The following is a 19,876-nucleotide window of genomic DNA, read 5'->3' on the forward strand; positions in this document are numbered from 1 at the left end:
TATTTCAAATGGCCTCAACTTTTTATCCCTCTTTTTTTTTTTAAACTTGTATCCATCCTTCTTGACTCATCTGCTTTCCTTTCTTGACCTTCCCTGCAGCTACTGTTCATCTTATATCCTCCATTCTTTGCACCAATTCTGCCCTTCACTGTCCTTTTCCTCCTTTTTAGTTACCAGTTGTCATCCTTAACATTCATTTCTACTTCCTATTGCTTTAACTTCATCCCTCCATCTTTGTGTTCTGACTTCAGTACCAGTCCATATGGTGACTGCTGGGAAACAGCCTGCCTCTCACTGCAGAAACCTGGCCTGGCATACACCACCTCTGCGCGTGTGTGTGTGTATGTGTGTTTTTGTCTTATCCTGCTCCAGCCCTCAGATTCACCTCTTGAGTGTGCGAGTTAAAGAACAAGAGATCACCACCGCCCTCGTGACTTCCCCTTCCAGCCACTCCTATCGCATGACTCAAAAACACAGCAGGAATGTGTGTGTCAGTATGTGTGTGTGTTGGTGTGTGTCGAGGAGCGCAGCTCACCCCGTGACCGTCTGCTCTCTGATGCAGTTCTGTAATCTGACAGTGGAGTCAGTTGATTGTAATCTCAACAGTTAATACATTCACTTTATTTACTTGATTTGATATGCTCTTAAATTTATTGATTATTTTTATTTTATTTTTGTTTATCTTAGTTTGATTCCTTTTATTTTCATAATTTTTGTATAAAACACTTTGAATCATAGGAACAAAGTCCATTATGACTATAATGGGTAATGAAGCTTCTTTCATGATTTCCAGTGTATCTGAATCCACTGACATGCTGACCTTTGACCTGAGCTGTCAGTGTGAACAGATCAGCGTGAAGGAAAAGGAAACAACAGATTTTAAATTCCCCCAGGGTTCCAGAAAAGCCAAAGTAGCAGCATTGTCCCCGTTTTTACTGGCTTGGGAACACAAACACACACGCACACACACATGCACACAGTCTTTGAATGTCTGAAATATGATACTCGCCAGACTCCCTGCTCTGGTCCTGTTCTGCATCCCCATGTGAGAGAAGCAACAATCACATCGAACAGACACACACACACACACACGGGCTTTGAAGTGTGTTTGGCCGGACAATGAGAGAAGCAAGAGAAACATGAGCCGAGGAGGACAACATTGATTCAAAGAACAGGAAATAAAACGCTGAATTATTGCACAGCAAATTAAACAGCGGGACGGCTGTATACATTCTCATAAAAAACGCAGAAAATTGACTTTAAATCATGATTAACGTCTCCCTGATGTCTTTATCCTCTAAGATTATTATCAGGTTACACAGCTAAAAACATGAGTCCAAAGCGAATGTCTGGACTGTGTGTTTTCAAGTGTTCTGGTTGACAGAAAGCACACACAAGAATATTTAGGCCAGCCATAAAGCATTATGTGCGGGTCTGTCAGATCGGCTTGGCGACGTCAAAAGTTATAGCGAAGGATTTCAACACACTTTCAAAAGCCTGTTTTTGAACTGGGGCCTCTATGATGGGCTCCTATCAGAAGCAGGTTTGGCATTGAGTCACTAGAATTCTTTATATGTTATATATTGATGTATATTTTATAGTATAAATAGGTGCTTCAGTAAAAAAGTTATAGTTTCATGAGGTAAAATAATTTGTTTTGAAGCTGTAGTCTCTTCCTATTTATGTGTTTCCATATCGGTAACCAATTGATATGTGACTTTATCCTTATTTAAACTTAAGATAGCATATAAATAGCAAGTTAACTAATTTATACTAGCTTATAATTTAATATTATATGACATGACCAATATTAATGTGAAATTTTAATTTACATGGATCTGGCACAGGTTTACTGGTGCGTTCAAGTTCAACTCAATCCAAGGAAAAATTTGTTTTCATCTCCATAAAGAAATAAACTACAAAAAAAAAAAAAAGTTAAAGTAAGATTTTTGCTTTAAAAATAAGTCGACTGTAAGTCTGATCTTTCTTGCTAGTTGTCTTGGAAGGATTTTGTCTAAAAAGATTTTTTTAAATGTTAAAAAATGTTAGAAAATAAGTGTTTTGTTGGTGTTTTTCCATCTCTACGGTGTCCCCGAGCAACACACCTTCAGAAAACGAAAAGTCCAATCCGTTTTCTTGTAGATGAGACGATTGCAATCGCCTTATCAAGAACTCTTGATTCGACTTTCGGGTCCCGGCTGAAGCCTATCCCAGCTGGCTACAGGTGAGATGCAGGGCACACCCTGGATAAAACGCCAGCTCATCGTGGGACCACACGAAAGACAAAAAAAGACACATGCATACACCAACTCCAACTCACCTAAGCTGCATGTTTTGAGGTGGGAGAAAGATGGAGAACCCAAAGGAAACCTACACAAACCCCAAACACAAAGGAATCAAACCCAGAACCTTGTTGCCGTGAGGCATCAGCACTACCACAAGCAAACATTTCCAATTAAAAAGTGATGCACACAACTGGGACACACTTGCTGCAATGCAGCTTTCTGTCAATGCTGTTGGAAATGCAGCTAAAATTCTCAATTGGAAGAGCAGACATGTTCCAGCCGTGTCCCCCAGCAGGCGGTTTGGTGTGTGAGTGTGTGTGTGTGTGTGTGTGTGTTGCTCGCAAGGTTTTCTCAATTTATTTCTAGTGAAGATGCAGCGTGTTGAGCTCCAATGGGAACCCCCACCATGAGTGTCCTCCACAACTCTTCTTGGGACACTTTAAAGTTTGTAATAACCTGAGAGTGCTGGATGTGAGACAACGCAAGATGAGACTAAATCCTGCTGCTAGTCCTAATAATAATAATACAGAGAGGAGGGGGGAGGACCAGTAGACCAAGTAATGGTGGTAATTTTGGAGCGTGCTCAGAGGAGTGGGCTGAGCTGCTAAAACAATGAAGTCAGTCATCAGAGCGGAGGGGGGAGGCGGAGTCAGCGGTTGAAAACAGCTGTTTCTAATCAATTTCTTCCATGTGATTGACAGCCGGCTGATTGGCTGGCTGACAGTTGAGGGCGGGCTTTTGGGAAGTATTTTAACATATTTTATCTGAAGGGATGATTGGCTTGTCGCCTGGTTGATGAGGTGACATTTTGGTTGTCATGGTAACTGATGGACCAAAATGATAACGCTGTTATAATTAGCGGACAGCCATGGTAACCGTGACGATGATGTAATGCAGCCGCACCTTTTTTTTTTTTTTGTCTCATCTGTCTTTCGCTTTGTGCACTTTGAAATATCAACATTTTTTGCTGTTGCACACGCACACACACACACACACACACACACACACACACACACACACACACACACACACCCTCTACCACGCAATGCTCTCATGTTGATATTTTGAATTGTGTCAATAAAGGGACGTTTCTGTTAAAATTCTTTGTCGTTTTCTCTGTCTTTCCATCCCCCCGTCTCCATAAGACCGACTTGCATGAACAAAAACATTTAGGTGGGCCAAGTTCACGTCTGGGAGGGGCAATCCAAAGGGGGCCCAGGGGGCGCTCTGAGGGCCAGATGTGAGGGAGGAGGGGTGCGTTACACAAGCCTGGAGAAGAGTAACGGGGACTTTTCACAAGGCTTCAGAGGAAGTTAGACGATCCTGGAAAGAACTGCCGAGAAGCTCGCTGGGAATTTACCTCAAGCTGCAGGAGGGTGAAGATATCACTGCAAAACTGCACGTTCACGTTTGAGGGTGGTCGTCACCAAATAATTAAAAGGATGACCTCGAAGTTCCTCTTTGAACAGATGATCATAGACTAAATGTTTATAACTTTTCTGGCCTTTTTTATTGCCGTTCTTCCAGTCATCTTTTACGTTGACATTGATGTGTCCACAAGAGGGCAGTGGAGAGTCAGGCTATTCAAACACAATATACGCAGAAGTAGGACGATGTTCTTAGTGGTGGCCTTGGAGACCATTAAATACATCAACATCTATGAATAAAGAGTTTCCAAACCGTTTTTCTTTCTTTTTTTTTTACATTTATCAAGCCTTTTAGTAGGTAATCACGTGATACCGCACGCGCATTCTATTGGCTGACAGCATCCGAAAGTGCGTTGCGTTCCGACACTCATGGAACGCAACGCACTTCCATGTATTAAAGAAACACTTATAAGCACTTTAAAAAATCTATAAGAGTGTGGGAAAGGGTAATGCAGATAGTTTTTTTAACATCAGTATGGCGAGGGTTCAGAAATGTTTAAATTACCGTAAACAGTAAAATAAAAAGGTTGTTGCTGTATCGCGGAATTTTGTATTTGCGGCTGGTCCTGAAACACATTAACTGCAAGTAATGAGGGATCACTGCATACTTCAGCTCTTTGAAAACACACTTAAATACACACAAAATAAAGGCAGTAGATGTCATGAAAGCCTCCGACTCTATCTTTAACATAGTTTGTAGATATATCTCAATAGTCATGGAGGAGGTCAAAGGTCAGAGCTCTGAAAAATTATGTGAAACAGGACAGACACAATCTGGCGGATATTGTTTGTAGATGGGAGTTTGACTCCTAATCAATACCCGATGTATTGTTCTCCACCCTGCAGTCACGTCGTCTGCTCTTCCAGCTTGGAAGCGTTCATGAGCTTTTGTTTGTCTGCCTGCTTGTGAAGGCTTGTTTTGGTCGCAGAAAGAAAACCAAAAATATTAAAATACACATAACATAATAAAGTAATCGGAGTACATGCTTCCATACATGACACGTGGAGCAGAAAACAGAAAACTGAAGAGGAGTGCAGTGAAATCCTGTTACATTTATGTAACTGTGTCATGTAATGTTATCACGAGACTTATACAAATAGTGACATATGCAGAGTAGATTGTTCTGCCAACCAGGTCAACAGAACTGTATTATGCACAGACATTAATCTTTATTTCATGTTAATTAATGTTTGCATTTTAAAAAAATATTATTTGCTTCAGCCTGAATGTCAGTTTGAACTCAATAGAGAGGTTCAGGTTTTTTCAAACTTCCAGGGTGACAATTGGAACTTTATGTCTTAGGTTTACTTTTACACCTTACATCCACAACACCTTACATGTAACTATTGTTTTATTTATTTATTTATTTATTTATTTATTTATTTATTTATTTATTTATTTATTTATTCATTTATTTATTTATTCATTTATTTATTGTTATCAGTTTTTGGTTTGTTACCAGTTAATCTATTATACTAACAAAATGAATGACAGAATCTTCCCTTATGGGCTTCAAATTTAAAGTATTTCTCAAGGAAAAGTATTTAACTAGAAAGTGGGTCAAAGGAGAAATAAACACAGGGAATGTTTCGTTTCAGAGATAGGAGGAAATTTAAAATATTCTACTCTGCAGCAATTTTAATCCCCTTTAGTGCAAACTTTCATCCGCTCACGCCCTGACACGCATTCGTCTACATGCATCACGCACGGACACACACGCACGCACGCACACACACACACACACACACACACACACACACACACACACACACACACACACAATTTGACGCATGAAAGACTCCCGAAGTTGTGACCCATCCTGCCCCACACTTCTTCATCTCTCTCTCCTCCTCCTCCTCCTCCTCCTCCATCTCCTCCCCTCCTCCTCGGACAGGTTTCCTTCTCGGGGAACACCGGACTGTTGCTCTACGTCAAGTTTGAAAAGATCACACCGGATGTTGGGCTACATCTCTCCAAATTAAAAGCAAAGAGCGTGATAAAAATATCTCAGGAGATCCACCTCAAAAGTTATTTAAAAAATCATTAAAATACTCAAAAAACTAAATTAACTCCATTTCAGTTATCTACATTTTTCTTTGGTGTGTGTGTGTGTGTGTATAAAAGTTTTCATACCACAAATTAATGATGAAACCCACATTGAAAAGTAGAATTTTATTTAAAACTTTTGAGAATTAGGCATCATGTCTAAATTATTAGGAACAATCATATTAAAAAAAACACTAGAAGATTAGATGTGTCAGCGTATATTCTAAACTAATGACGGAAATCTGATTAAATATGTAAATAATCCACAAAGTCCTTGCGTTCACTGGTTTGGAGGGTTGGATAGAGTAAATTAATTCGGGCTTTTATTTTGAATAACAATGCCGGATATTTTCTGTTACATTCTATGTGATCTGACGTCAACCTTCTCACCAGCTGAGTCCCTCTCTTGCAAAAAAAAAAAAGAAAAAAAAGAAAAAAAAAGAAAAGCGCTTGCAGTCAAAAACAATGAGGGCGCACGACGCGCAACTCGCTCCAAGCGTCTCCAACAGCTGTGGAGTTTTTCCTCCTGGAGGAGCCGGAGTATGCGTCTGTGCGCCAACGGGAGGGAGAAGGACCACAGGAATATAACTTGACTATCTGTGGAGTTTCTTCTGTTTTTTGGCTATAGGGGCAAATCATGCCTTTTTGCAAGAGGACGATACTTCCTAAAGATGTGTGCAAGCCCGACGGCAGGAGGCTGTTGGAGGCGCAGCAGCAGCGGACGGAAATTTTCGGGGACTTGGTGGATGTGTGCGGCTTCACCCTGTGCTCGGTGCTCCGGCAGCTCTCAGATCTGTCCCGACACTCGGTGAGCATCCTGGGGGAGCTGGAGGGAGAGCTGGTGTCCATCTGCCACCGTTCCGGCGCCCTGGAGGGCAGAGTGGTCCGGCTGCAGAGGCGCGTCGCGGAGCTGGTCAGCAAACCTCCTCCGAGAAGTAAGAGGAAATTTAAAAAAAAAAAAAAAAACGTTTTTAAGAAAACACACACACACACACACACACACACACACACACACACACACACACACACACACACACACACACACACACACACACCTGGAGTCACTTTGCTGCAGGGGAGCTGAATTAGCTGTTTCAGGGGAGTGAAGTTGGTGGTGTCAAACTTTGGGGTTTCAGCCCAGATCCGCACCTTATAGTGAGATTTGTGGTTTGTAAACTGTGTGGACTCACCCAGTTCACCCAGTTAAAGATTTATTCAGGGTGTGAGTAAGTGAGAGGTTTATTACTATGAGGGGTTGTCATGGTCAGCTGTTGGTGAGCTGTTTTGAGTTCGGTTGATGTAGGAAATATCAAAACTGAGTGAATTCTGATGTTAAAAAGAGGCATTTAAATAAAAATGAAGCTGCAGAGAGTAAAGCCCCCTGTGGGCATGTCAATAAATGATGCAAGAATGATGTCAGACCAAACACTGTTGGTTTTGCATTTTCAAACCTGTGAAGTTAATGTTGTGTGTCAAAAGCCGGCTGTGAGTTTGGTTTACACGATGCTCCTGAAGGCACCACCTTGTAGGCGTGGCGAGCGGAAGGTGAAGCGGAGATGTCATCTACCTGTCAGCTTCTCTCGTTCAAGCTTTCATTTCCGATGACGTCACGGTTACCATGCATTCCAAAGATGACGCTGACGTCATCTTGAAGCATTATTGATACACGTTTTCACATTTATCTGAAGGAAGTTGTGTCTTAGGTCAGTTTAAATGTCAGGTTAAGTTTATAGACGCGGATCACGGTTATGACGTCACAGCCTTTGAGCCAATCGTGATCTATTATGAAATGTACACGCATGTGATGGAGAGTCTTTCTGTGAAGACATCTTGCAGCCAGCTGTTTAAACTTTTGAATTAATATTTGCATATTCAGTTTCTTGAATTTTGGAACATGTGGTGAAAACACATCTGAGACAAGTTATTATTTAAAGAAAATGTGTTTTTGCATGTCTTCAGACATGTCAGGAGACAATCTCAAACATTTGTTAGGGCTCATTTTATGTTTGAAGAGTTTTATTTTTTTGTTGGGGAAGAAAAATGAGCTGAAATGAAATGAACTGTTCATGAAGAGAGTGACACTCATTTTCAGGAGGTTGTCCCTTAAATGCTTTTTTTTAAATTTGATTTTTTTTAATCTTATGACTGTTTTTGCACTGATGAATGAATTTTTGTGGGGGGCTAATTTGGAATTAATATTTGAAAACAGTTGTGAAAATAAAAGCCTGTTCAAAGGTCAGCATGTTGTTAACAAATGAACCATTGTGGTTTTTTTATATCTGTGCTGTCAATCAATAATCTAAATTGACCCTGTGATACATTATACAAGCATATTGTACGATACAATCGTGCTTGTTGCATAACAAATCAATCACACAATAGTGTACGATGCTTTGTCTTGATGTAAGTGTCTTTGAGTTTATTGTTCCATCTCTGACAACAGTTCCCTATAGCAGATAAGATGCAGCCCAGTTGCATGATGGGACATTTTCTGCTTGGCTGCTAACTTGTTGCAGGCTGTTCTCTCAATGTTTGCATAAGAGCTCCAGAGTGAGCGAACCAATGAGGCAAGCTGCCTGTGAATAAGAGTTTACAATGCTGTCAGCGGTGTGTGTGTGTGTGTGCGCGTGTGTGTGTGTGTGTGTGTGTGTGTGTACAGTATGATACCAGTTCGTCCCTCAAAGCACCAAGCAGATGTAGCGTTGGAAAAGAGGAGAGGAGAGATAAAACCAAACACAGCTTGCCTCTTGGTTTACTTTAAAGGGAGGAACTCACCCATTTGCTGGCCTGTGTGGGTTCTTACTGTATCACCGACGTGGGCAGAAGCACACAGCTAAATGATCAATAGAGGGCCTTCGTCTTTCATCATCCTCCTCCTCCTCCTCCATCCACCACCTCTCGCGCTCGCCTTCTGTCTCAGCAAAAGATTGAAAACACTGATGTTACCTTCTCCAAAAGAAGATTGAGAAAAAACACGTTGGAGCTACGTAGAGCGATGAATTTGGATTCATCTAATTCATCAATGACCAGTGTGTGTGTGTGTGTGTGTGTGTGTGTGTGTGTGTGTGTGTGTGTGTACACAGGAATATTCAAGCGACTATTTACCAGAAGCGTTAATGGTTTTGCATAATGACTAAAAATCATTTTGATTTCCCTTCATTGGTGGGTGTGTGCTCTTCCTCCTAACACATCCGCTGACAACCCCCCCCCCCCTCTATCTGCCAAAAAATGTGAAAGCGTTGCATAAGGCCAACGCTGAAACACATGCCCCAGGCCTGGATGAGGGGATTTTTTCCAGTTTGTTCAGGAGTTGGATCTCCTCTGGAAAGGTTCACGCCGGTTTCCTTTGCCCAGGGGGGGGCGGGGGGGCACGCTGATAAAGAAGAATACTGAGTCCGTTTGCAGGGATTGATAGCGCCAGAGTTCAAATCCAGTTTCCGCTGGACTTTCTCTCTCAGAGGGGCCTGAACTTGAGGAGTTCATCCTCAGCGGCTTTTGCATTTCTCATACTGGGTTTATTTCCTGCCATTTTCTGCTGGCTACCCAGACTTTGGCAGGAGTATCCCAAGAATGCGAGTGGGAACCAGGGTGTTTTCTTTTAGTGCCTGTTTCCAGCTCAATTCTCTGGGAAACCACACTCTTCCCCCCCTGACCCCAAAACTGATTTTTAAGGCTTATTTTGCTGTAAAATATCCCCCTTTTTTTTTTTCTTTTTTGTATATTTCACTTGTGGACAATTCCAAACAATGACATCACAGCAGGTGTTTTCCCTTTTGCTCTTTAAAGCAACACACACCTGCTTTGACCTCACCAATCACGTTTCAGCCCCCAGAGAGCCACGCAACCCTTCGCCGATTTAAGATCGACCACATCTGGTGTTATTTATTATTTAAAATAGAGTTTATCTGTTCTTCCTTAAATCTCTGCGCAGGGAATTTAGATATCTACACCCACAAATACAATTTTTTTTTTATTGGATGTCACCTGTCACGTTTTGTGAATGTGGTGTCAGTTACGTTTAATTGAGAATGATATAAACTGGTGAAAAAGCAGCGAAGCCAGAATGTCATCCGTTCGGTAACATTAAATAAATCAGTGAGCCGCAAAACAAAATGAGCTAAAGAATTGCAAAATGCAGAAAAATTCCACAAGAGGGTCACATGAGGTGTTTGAAACCCAACAGGAAAAGCTATGTGGTTTAAATTAGCTAAAACAATCAAACCTTTCTCAGCGATGCCTTCACGTTTTCTGTCGTCGTCTCAATAAAACGTTACGCGAATAGCGGACGAGACAAAAGCAGCCTGTTGCAGCACGAGTGGGTGAATTTAAACGTACTTAACTGAGCATAGTGGATGGATAAGGCTAAATAAACGTCAACCCCATAGGTTATTTTATTTTGTAATTTGAGACTGTGCACCCAGGAACATTCTCAGGAGGGAAAGGTTGAGGTTTTGTTAAGGAAGGGGAATATGTGGATCAAAAAAATTGATTTTGCATGAGTTTTTGAGTCAATATTATAAGAGTGCTACGCTCCAGTGGTGGGCCGCCCTTTAAAGTTTGTGTTCCCAGACATGGTTTCTGATCTCATTTCATGGTATCATTGCACAGAATCAAATTATCAAAGATAATATTTAAATTTTGGTTGACCTAGTTTTAAAAATCTGTGATTATATCACAATTGCCCAATCTAAATTGCATCCAGCTGGCGTGACAGCCTGCTGAGACGCATTCACCTTCACATTCCTGATGAATGTGTCTGTTTCTCTCGGTTTAGTTTCTCTTTCCATCTCTCTGCTCGTTTCTGACAGTATTTCACTCTGAATGATGTTTTTTTTTTCCTTCTAAACGTTCTGAGTTTAAGAATAAACTGCAGATGAGGGGAAGAGAAAGAGACTTTAACCCCTGTCTTCTACTTCTTCTTCTCTGGTTCCTCTCCTCCCTCTCTCCACCCTCATTCCCACGGCTGGACACCGATCACATGACTCCATCCCTCCCTGTTGGCCCCTCTGTTATTCCCCCCCTTCTTCATTTCTTTTTCTTCTTTCTTTTCCCAATCTTCATCCTCCAACACTCGTCACATGCAGAGGGAGGATTTTTAAGCGGTGCGTTCAGGTTCTGACCTGACCAAAAAAACCAAAAAACCCCCAAAAAACCCAAATGCATGGGTAACTTTAAAGAACTTGAGTTTTGCAATCCCACTGGTTTCATCACAGATGAACTTGATGTGTTTTCAGGGTCATAATGTTCACCTCTCCTCCTCCTCTTCCTCCTCCTCCTCCCTCACCATCTTTCTTCCTACAGGCAGTGAATCAGAGGCCAGCAGCAGCAGCAACACACAAACATCCTGCTTTTGCTCCAACACACATTTATTAAGAATGCAATTGAGTTTTTACTGAAATTTAAGTTTTTACTGGCAGAATCTCACTCACATTTAAGAATATGTATTAATATAATAAGGATTTTCATCTTTTTTTCCCCCCGGTGAATCATTTCTTAGGCATCATCAGTGACGTTGAGCTTTGTTTTGGCCAGTTATACGTCTCAGAATAGATGTTAATGAAATTATTTATAATCTGATTTCCTGGGCCACAGAGGAGGTGATTCATTTGGAGGCAGATACGATGAGTCATCATAAAATGGCCAGTCAAACTAGGAATACGTACTCAGGCGTGGACCACTCGGGGCTTTCGATATGCATCATCAAGATTCATAATCAGAAAATTCACTTGAAACACTGAACATCGAACATCACTACACTTGGAATTCTTGTTTAACTATTGATTTATTGATTTTGATTTAACTATTATAATTATATTTAACTATAAGCTGGGAGCAACTTCGTAGTAAAAGTTTTTCTCTGTTGATGTAATGCGTTCAGCACATTCTCACACTGGGGACTGGAGACGGTTCACGATTCACTGAGAGTTCTCAGAAGTCTGTGAAACAGACGTGTTTTCAAGGTCAGAGAGAAACTATAGTCGGTGTTCTACATCTAATGTTTCTGTTGGACGGTTATGTGTTATGTGTGTGTGTGTGTGTGTGTGTGTGTGTGTGCGAAGAGAATGACCAATCACAGACAAAGAAAGAGTTGTTATTCTCCAAAAAAAGCCAGTCATAGATTCAGGTAAAAACTTCCTGTCTTGGCAGAGAGCCCAGTCCTCTCTCTCTCTCTCTCTCCCCCCTTCTCACACACATTCACACACACTGACTGGAAGAGAAAGCGGAGGAACAAGAAACAAGTAAAAAAATAAAATAAGAAAAGCACAGCGGAAGGATTAAAGAGAGAGGAAGTAGAGCAATAATAAGGAAGGATGGTTGAGCTGAGGGTGTCTGAAGCTGCACTTGCACTTCTCCCACCAGGAGAGGGTGCCAGGCTCCTTCAAAGACGAGCTCCATTACAGATTAGTTTTAGAAAAAGGGAGATTTGCTCTTTTCTAGTGGAGTCAGTGCGTTTGTAAACCAATCTGCACATTTTTCTCCACCAGACGAGTCACCAATAACCTCTAAGGTGTATCCGCTCATAATATGTTTCCATAACTCTTGCCTCCAATTTCTGCACTCTGGGGAAAAATGAGAAATACCAATGGAGTCCAGCAGATTGAGGAAGGTGGTGATATAATGCAGGAAGAGGCCCAGTGTGTGTGTTTAAAAGAGTTTTTTTCCTCGGGGTCCATTCGGCTTCCTCCAAGTGCTTTACACATGTAGATTCTCCAGTTTGCAGTCCACGATGCTCAAAATGTCATCACTCTGTTATCTTTTATATCCTCTTTCCTAATTTCTTTTTATCTGCTGCCCATCCTCATCTTCTGTATCCGTCTCTCTATGGGTTGATTTAGATAAGGACAAGATATGAAGACTATTCTCATACCAACTCCCAATGAGGCGATTCCTATCACAGAGGAAAGAGAAGATGTGAGGGGAGAGGGAAGACGGGATCTGAGGTTTTTTTAGCCAGTGGTGGTGGATTTGGTGGGAGTGGAAGCCACTTGTGGCTTTGAGTGAGTAACCGGCATCATGTGTGTTTGCAGGTTTCGCCGGCACGTTTTCCGTGCAGAGCTTTTTCTTTTCGTGGAGTAAAAAAGGCTGCACGGCTGTCAGCATCAACGCGCTTGGCGTCAGCCAAGACGTGCTGTAATGGTGGACGCGATCACTTCCAGATGACAAACAGAGAGGAGTGTGTGTGTGTGTGTGTGTGTGTGTGTGTGTGTGTGTGTGTGTGTGGGGAGGGGTGGATGTTGGAAGAGGAGGGAGTTATTTGGTTTACATGCAGGAAAGAAGAAGGAAGATATATTACCATAACAACAGGGAAGGAAAGGATGCAGACGATGAGGAGACGAGGAGACAGTCTTGTCTCACATCCTATAATTCTCGCACGTTGAAAGCTTCCAGATTTTCAAGATACAATATCCCAAATGAAGGTTTTTTTTGACTAGAAAATCTAGACAAGTTGAAGCTTGGCTGAGTTTGACATTGTCAAGGAAAATCTAAAATATTTATTGGCCGGGTTTTGTGGCGAGTGGTAGAAGAGGAGGGGCACAACAACAACAACAACAACAACAACAGAACACACAGTCCTCACACTGAACACATGGGCCTGGACACCCTGATGCGTCGTGTGTTTGTGTGCCCACACCTCCTGCTACCGGATCACCACCTGGCAGCCGCCACGCTGGTGGTTTGGCCACGGTGTGACAACACAGTGTGTGTGTGTGTGTGTGTGTGTGTGTGTGTGTGTGTGTGTGTGTGTGTGTGTGTCCATAAACAATTCATATTTTAACGTTATGAGCTGTTTGGTGTTGTTATCGGTCACACCCACCATTGGGTTGTCATTTTTTTTGTCTACCTTAACTAAATCCTACTTGATTGCAAGAAATTTTTTTTTTGTACAGATCGGATGCATCCTGGATTTTATTTGACTAAGAAATAAAATTTGTAATATGTCGACATTTTTCCTGATTGTTGAAAAACTGCTAAACCCTTTTCGAAAGCCACTTTGTTGAGTTGATGGGGAACAAATCAAGAAAAGGCTTCAGTTCCTCACGTGTTTCACATCCTCTCTTTCTGCTCTTCTGTCAGCTGAGAGATGCAGTTTCTATGGTTACAAGAACATGCACATCCGCCTGCATCGGTGCATTATTTTCCCATCAATGAGCATTTGGTTGCATTTTAGAAGTTCAGGTTGGTGTGACTAGTGCAAGTTGTTTGTAGTTGCTCATGCAGCTCATTAGCTCAAAGTTGCGTTTCTCTGAATGTGCGCGTGTGTGTGTGTGTGTGTGTGTGTGTGTGTTGCTGCATGTTTGACCCCTGAGGTCAGGATTACCCTGTGTAAGGTGGGCTCATATATTCGTCCCATGATGCTGCAGTACTCGAATTATTTTGTGTGGTATTCTTTTTAATGGTGTTTAAACTTGTATTCAAGTCATTGCTCACTTTAACCTTTGACCTCTGTAAAGATTATTAACCTTCCTAACAGAAGATCATGAAAAGTAAACATTAAACACAACTTGAGGTCTTAAAGTGCCATTAAACAATATGAGAAATTATATGACTGTGTATGTGTGTGTGTGTGTGTGTGTGTGTGTGTGTGTGTGTGTGTGTGTGTGTGTGTGTGGCACACCCCATTGAGCAAAGTAATGACGCAAAAACTGAACACAGTAACAGTAAGATATTGAGAGAACATTTAAATCACATGTTGCCTGAAGGTCCGCACGCGCGCACACACACACACACACACACACACACACACACACACACACACACACGGTTCAGGTTATCATGTGCACTGTCACTATTTTATTCTTAGAAAGATGCCACGTGAGAGCGAGAGAGATATATCAGGATTGAAGAAAGAAGCAGAAAGAAAGTGAAGCAAGAGGACAAACGGGTGGACGGATCCACGGATGCCAAGTTTTCATGAACTGTTGACTGAAGGAAGGAAGGAAGGAAGGAAAGATGCGTTGGAAGAGAAAACGAGTGCCAGCTCAGTCAAAGACGGGTGAGGATGAGGAGGAACTAAGCTTGGACACCTTCTTCAGAGTGTGTTTCTTTTAAGGTTGTGTGTCTGTTTTTGTACCCATTTGTCTCATTAACTCACTTTGTTGTCAAGTGACCGGTAAGCAAATCGATTTGTTGCCTTTGTGTGTGTGTGTGTGTGTGTGTGTATGTGTGTGTGCGCGTGTGTGTGTAAATCACCCTTTTCTGCAGTAATTTGTTGCCTTTTAAAAGGGTAAAAATGGAAAACGATTCATCTAAGTCCACTGACTGTGTTACAGGTGAAAGGTCCTCCATAAACACGTCTGGCATTTGTTTGTGAATTTAATAGAATAAAATATTGATTGATAAACTATTAATAGGTGATTTGAGCTTGAGCTCAATAAGACCTTCAGCTCTAATAGATTGGAAGGATTCTATATTTAGTTTTTCTGCTCGACGCAGGGATGAACTTTGAGAGCTAAATGTTGATCTAAGTGACGACCTAGAGGGAGAAACCCCACCAGACCGGTATCACTGTATACATTTTACGTGGAGGTTGGATAAACACATGTCTGTTGTTGATTCTTGACTTATTCCAAACAAATGAGCTTATTGGAGACTCATTGAAACACGTGACAAACATGAAGTCTGTTCTCCTCTTCTTCGCTGCTTCATTTTAACTCATCCCTTGGAGTCAACTTGGAGTTAAATTTCTCCCATCAGATCTGCAGATCTCGGAGAGAACTTGCTGGTGAGGTAGTGACAAGTATCGAGGGTTTGTCTTATGGTTTGAAATATTTATCATCAAGAAGGAAAATCTCCATAAGATTTTAAAGTAAGAAAAAGAAGATGAACCCGACTTCCCAGCTCTTCATTTATCTCCATGTTGTGTTTGACTAGCCACGAAAGTGGCGTCTCACTGTCTGACATTTAAATGTGCCCAATAGTTTGAAATGAGCTTCTGTTGCTCAACTGGCTCCTTATTGTTGGTGAGGATGAATGAATTTTGTGCTTTGGCTCCAAAATACATCGAGTTACTGCTTCGAATCTGCTGTCATGAGAGAATAGAGGTTTAATGTGGGTATCAGCTGCTCTTTTCTTTATGACGATGAATGATAATTATTCTGCCCGAGAAGTTTGATGCTTTTGACGCTTTAGGGAGATCCTGATCCTGCAGCAGCAGCAAAATGACTCGGAACCTGTTGGTGGTGGTGGCGGTGGCTGATGGCTCTGCAGAGATTGATGAGATTGATGAGTCGATTTTGGTTGAAGTTGTTTCTGAAAGACTAATCAGATTGGATATTAATACAAAGAGATCCATATAAAATGTATTTCAAACGTCTTTTACATCAGCATGAACGCGTCCACAAGAGGGCAGTGATGAGTCTAAAGTTTCAACAGCAGCAACATTTTATTGTCGTTGTGTCTTTTTTACATTTCTTGTGGTTTGCTTGAATCAATACAACATTTCCAACTCTTGTTGGCGATGTTGTGCTGTTTTCGTTGGGTTCATAATACAAACTGAGGCCCCACCAGTATCTGTATATATGTTTAACTTTAGGTTTAAGGAGGAGAACAGCATATGACATCATTATCCTAGATCCTGTGCTTGTGTACATACAGTAGGTCTCTGTGAGAGGAAAGGTGTCTAAATGAAGGAATTTGTTTGTGTTGAAGAAAATTTCTCTCTTAATCTGGTTTGGTGTCTGATTAGGACCAAAACATATATTTCCCCAGCTGTTTCTTTTCTTTTAAGCTGTCAGTCTCATCTTGTTCGTCCGTCACTCTCCCTGTGCTGATCCTTTTTCTCGGGCGCAAGTTTCTCGCTCGTCTCTTCTTGGGTTATGTATCGTCTCACCCATCTCCCCTCCCTCTCATTCTGCAAATTGTCAAGCGATGACAGAAACCAGCCTTTGAACGACAGACAGAGAGGACAGAGAGCAAATGGGAAATAGATCAGAAAGACAAAGAGGAAAACAGTCGATTAGTGGAACAAAGACAAAAGAAAAAAAAAACTGTGATCATGCATTTAGAGGATAAAAGAAGAAGCAGTCAAAGTGAGCAATCTGTGTGTTTGGTATCGTTCAGGAGAGACTGACTGGTAGAAAGGGAAAGTGAAAGTAAAGAAGATGAGGAGAGAGGGGTTGGAAAATAAGGGCCTGAAAGGTTAAAAGAGATGTGAAGAAAAAAAAAAAAAAAAGAAGACACTGGAAGTGGACAGAAGAGAAAAGTGAAGGGGGGGGAGGAGAGGGATGAAGTGATGAGGGGGTGGATGAAAATGAAAGAGTGTTACTGTAGTGTGATGCTCTGAGAAGGAATGCGTCATTCATCAGCCGCTCTATTAGGGTGTGTGTGTGTGTGTGTGTGTGTGTGTGTGTGTGTGTGTGTGTGTGTGTGTGTGTATAAATGCTTTAGGCAACCAGTTAAGATTTATAGTGGCCGTTTCTGTGTGAGAAAATTCATGTGTACAAAACATGACTTCATCTTTCAATGCCAAAACAGATTTTTTTTGTTTGTGGTTGGAAAAAAAACTGTCGTGGTTATTCTGGTTCTCTCAGTGTGTGTGTGTGTGTGTGTGTGTGTGTGTGTGTGTGTGTGTGTGTGTGTGTGTGTGTACTAGCCTGCGTGACAATAACACACTTGTCTGTTGTTGTCTGCCTGACAGTCTCTTCTCCATGTTTAGTACAGATTTCTCTCATTCAGGATTCCATATACTTTTAAGTCTTTGTTCAGTGTTGATTTTATTTCTCAATGCATTTTCGAATCTGAAGCAAAAAAATAAATGAGCGGATGAACCAAACGTCACATGCATCTGTTTGGTCTTGCAGCTCTGACGACCCTGTCTGCTGGAAATTATTTATCACGCGTTCATTTGCAGCAGGAAATGCGTTCATTTAGTGAAGGTACAAGCAACATAAACAAATAAGTTTTACTAAATTTTACCAACTTTTTACAACTTCTTTTTTTTTACTGGATTGAATAAACAATGTGTTAAAATGTTCTTTAGTTATTTCTTTTTGAACAATGTGCTTAGCTAAACTAATTAACTCCCTAGCTTTGGATATCCAATCTCATGGGATGGTGCACAAATTGGATGTATTTTTGGGAGTTTTGTTTCTGTAGGTTTAAATGCTGTTGAACTCTTTCCGTGTTTAGGTTTTTAGGGCTACGCTAAGTAATCGGACCACCCTCATGACTCCTTCTTGTCCTCCTTCCTTCCTCCCATGTCGACCTCCTGCTCTCTCTTCATCCCAGCAGTAAATATTCTGTAATCAGCCTCACATGCTCCTCAGCTCACACAGGGCTGCTGCTGTCGCCTCACACACTGACGGGTGTGTGTTGGACTCCTTCCAGTGTCTGGTTTTGATCTAAGTTCCAAGATTATTTCACATGCAAATGATTTAAAGTTCATGCCTCTCCGTCTTTCCAGTGCCATCCTTCTCTTCGTCCAGCTGCAGCGTGAACTAGAGGTTTGTGTTCAGGACACAGGTCAAATATTTAGAAATAAATGACACCGAGGCACTGAAATACTTAAATCTGGTGATGATGATGGTTTCGGTTTGACATTAACAATCTTTATAGAATGCATAAATCATGCAAAAAGTCAGAGGTGTGCGTAACAATAATTCTATACATGTTAAATAAGAAAACAAGGCAATTTCCCAATGTCTCGTTTTAACAAGGAAATAAAAACAGATTAATTGTAATAATGCTATATTGCCCACGGTCTAATCCCGGAGCTACCATTAGTGACAAATGATGATGATGCAACTTTAAGTAGTTTTCTAATGAGATTTTTTTTCTTCTCGTAATTACAACATATGCATCCATTATTAGGAGATAAATTGTTTGTTTTTTTCCTATGGCGAAGGCAGCATCCCTTAAAAGAGAACAAATGGAGGCGTGGAGTGTAAAATGAATAATAGATAATATAAAATAGTAATAGATTTCTCTATATATATACTGTATATAAAACACTAAATGGAGGTGTTAAATCTAAATCTGTAAAATGGCAAAAAAGAAATTAGTGAATTAGTTTTAAGCAGGGACTATATTTTTCTCAATGTCCAATTTGCTGTAAAATAAAATCTTTCAGGTGTTTTGGGCGCTTCACAGTAAAATATTATGATCCTAATGGTTTGTATGTTACTTGTAATGTCTTAATTCTTAAATACTGTGATTCAATTTTGTTTTCCTTACCAAAATTCACATTTACAACACCTTCATTTATAAGGAAGTCGTGAAAACCTTCACAGCCTCAGGTGAGAATTTCTCTCTACAACTTTTTGAGTTGGCTGAAACATAAAACAAGCAATGCCAAACTCTTCTTCTCCTCTTCCTGCTTCATTGTTTCCTCCTCTCCTCTCTCTCCCCCCTCAGCTTCATCTTTATTCCTTCCTGAAGACTAAACCACACAAGACAAACATTAAATGTTTTGTGACCCGTTAACATGATTCAAGTCAAAGAATTAACATAGTTAAGAAATTCTGTTGCTCAATATAAATTAGAATAAAGAAATACAATTTAAAATAGACTAAAAACACAAAATTATCAAAAATATTAAGAAGGAAAGTGGAATTCTCATCTAATTCTATTTCTCGTTACAGCCACTAGGCGGCAGTAGATCCCAGCTGTTACTATTAAACCTGCCACAGTGTCCGCACTGTAGTGAATGTGTTTATATCACCATCACTCTAAAGCTCTTCTCCTCCATCACTCCTTTCTACTCTCTTCATCTCACCCCCCACCCCCCAGCTCTGCACTTTGAAGGAAGCTGTCATGTCAGGGTTTGATTTATATTTTGGAATCTTTTTTTTTTTTTTTTGGTGTGCTTTGCAGAATCTAAATGTTTCGCTTCAAGGGAGAAGGCGACGCTGCAGCTTAGGAGGAGGGCTGCTGGAGTTATTGGTGGGTCATCTACTCTGCTGAAACAGGCTTAAAGAGATTGTGTGTCCAACACTGAGAAGAGCGTTGAAATCCTGTAGCTGAAGTGCTGGAAGTATAAATATTGCTCCTCTCAAGAAAGAAATCAGAAAGTGCTATTTCAACTACGAACCGAGGGAATATTTATGCTGCCAATTTTTTTTTTCTCAGTGACTTACAGCAGAAATGTATTATCATGTAGAGAAAAATCAGGTCAAATG

At 41.0% G+C, this 19,876-nt stretch overlaps 1 protein-coding gene across 1 annotated transcript in view; it reads left to right on the forward strand.

Moving 5' to 3' along the window:
- The first annotated feature begins 5,698 nt into the window (after positions 1-5,698).
- nhsl2 (NHS-like 2) overlaps positions 5,699-19,876 on the forward strand; it is a 93,605-nt gene continuing 79,427 nt past the window's right edge. The window contains exon 1 of the mRNA XM_068307966.1: positions 5,699-6,694. Within this exon, the coding sequence (XP_068164067.1) occupies positions 6,397-6,694 (298 nt within the window). The 5' untranslated portion in view covers positions 5,699-6,396. The remainder of the gene's footprint in view (positions 6,695-19,876) is intronic.

Source organism: Antennarius striatus, chromosome 23, assembly GCF_040054535.1.
Source record: "Antennarius striatus isolate MH-2024 chromosome 23, ASM4005453v1, whole genome shotgun sequence".
NCBI classification, from domain to species: domain Eukaryota; kingdom Metazoa; phylum Chordata; class Actinopteri; order Lophiiformes; family Antennariidae; genus Antennarius; species Antennarius striatus.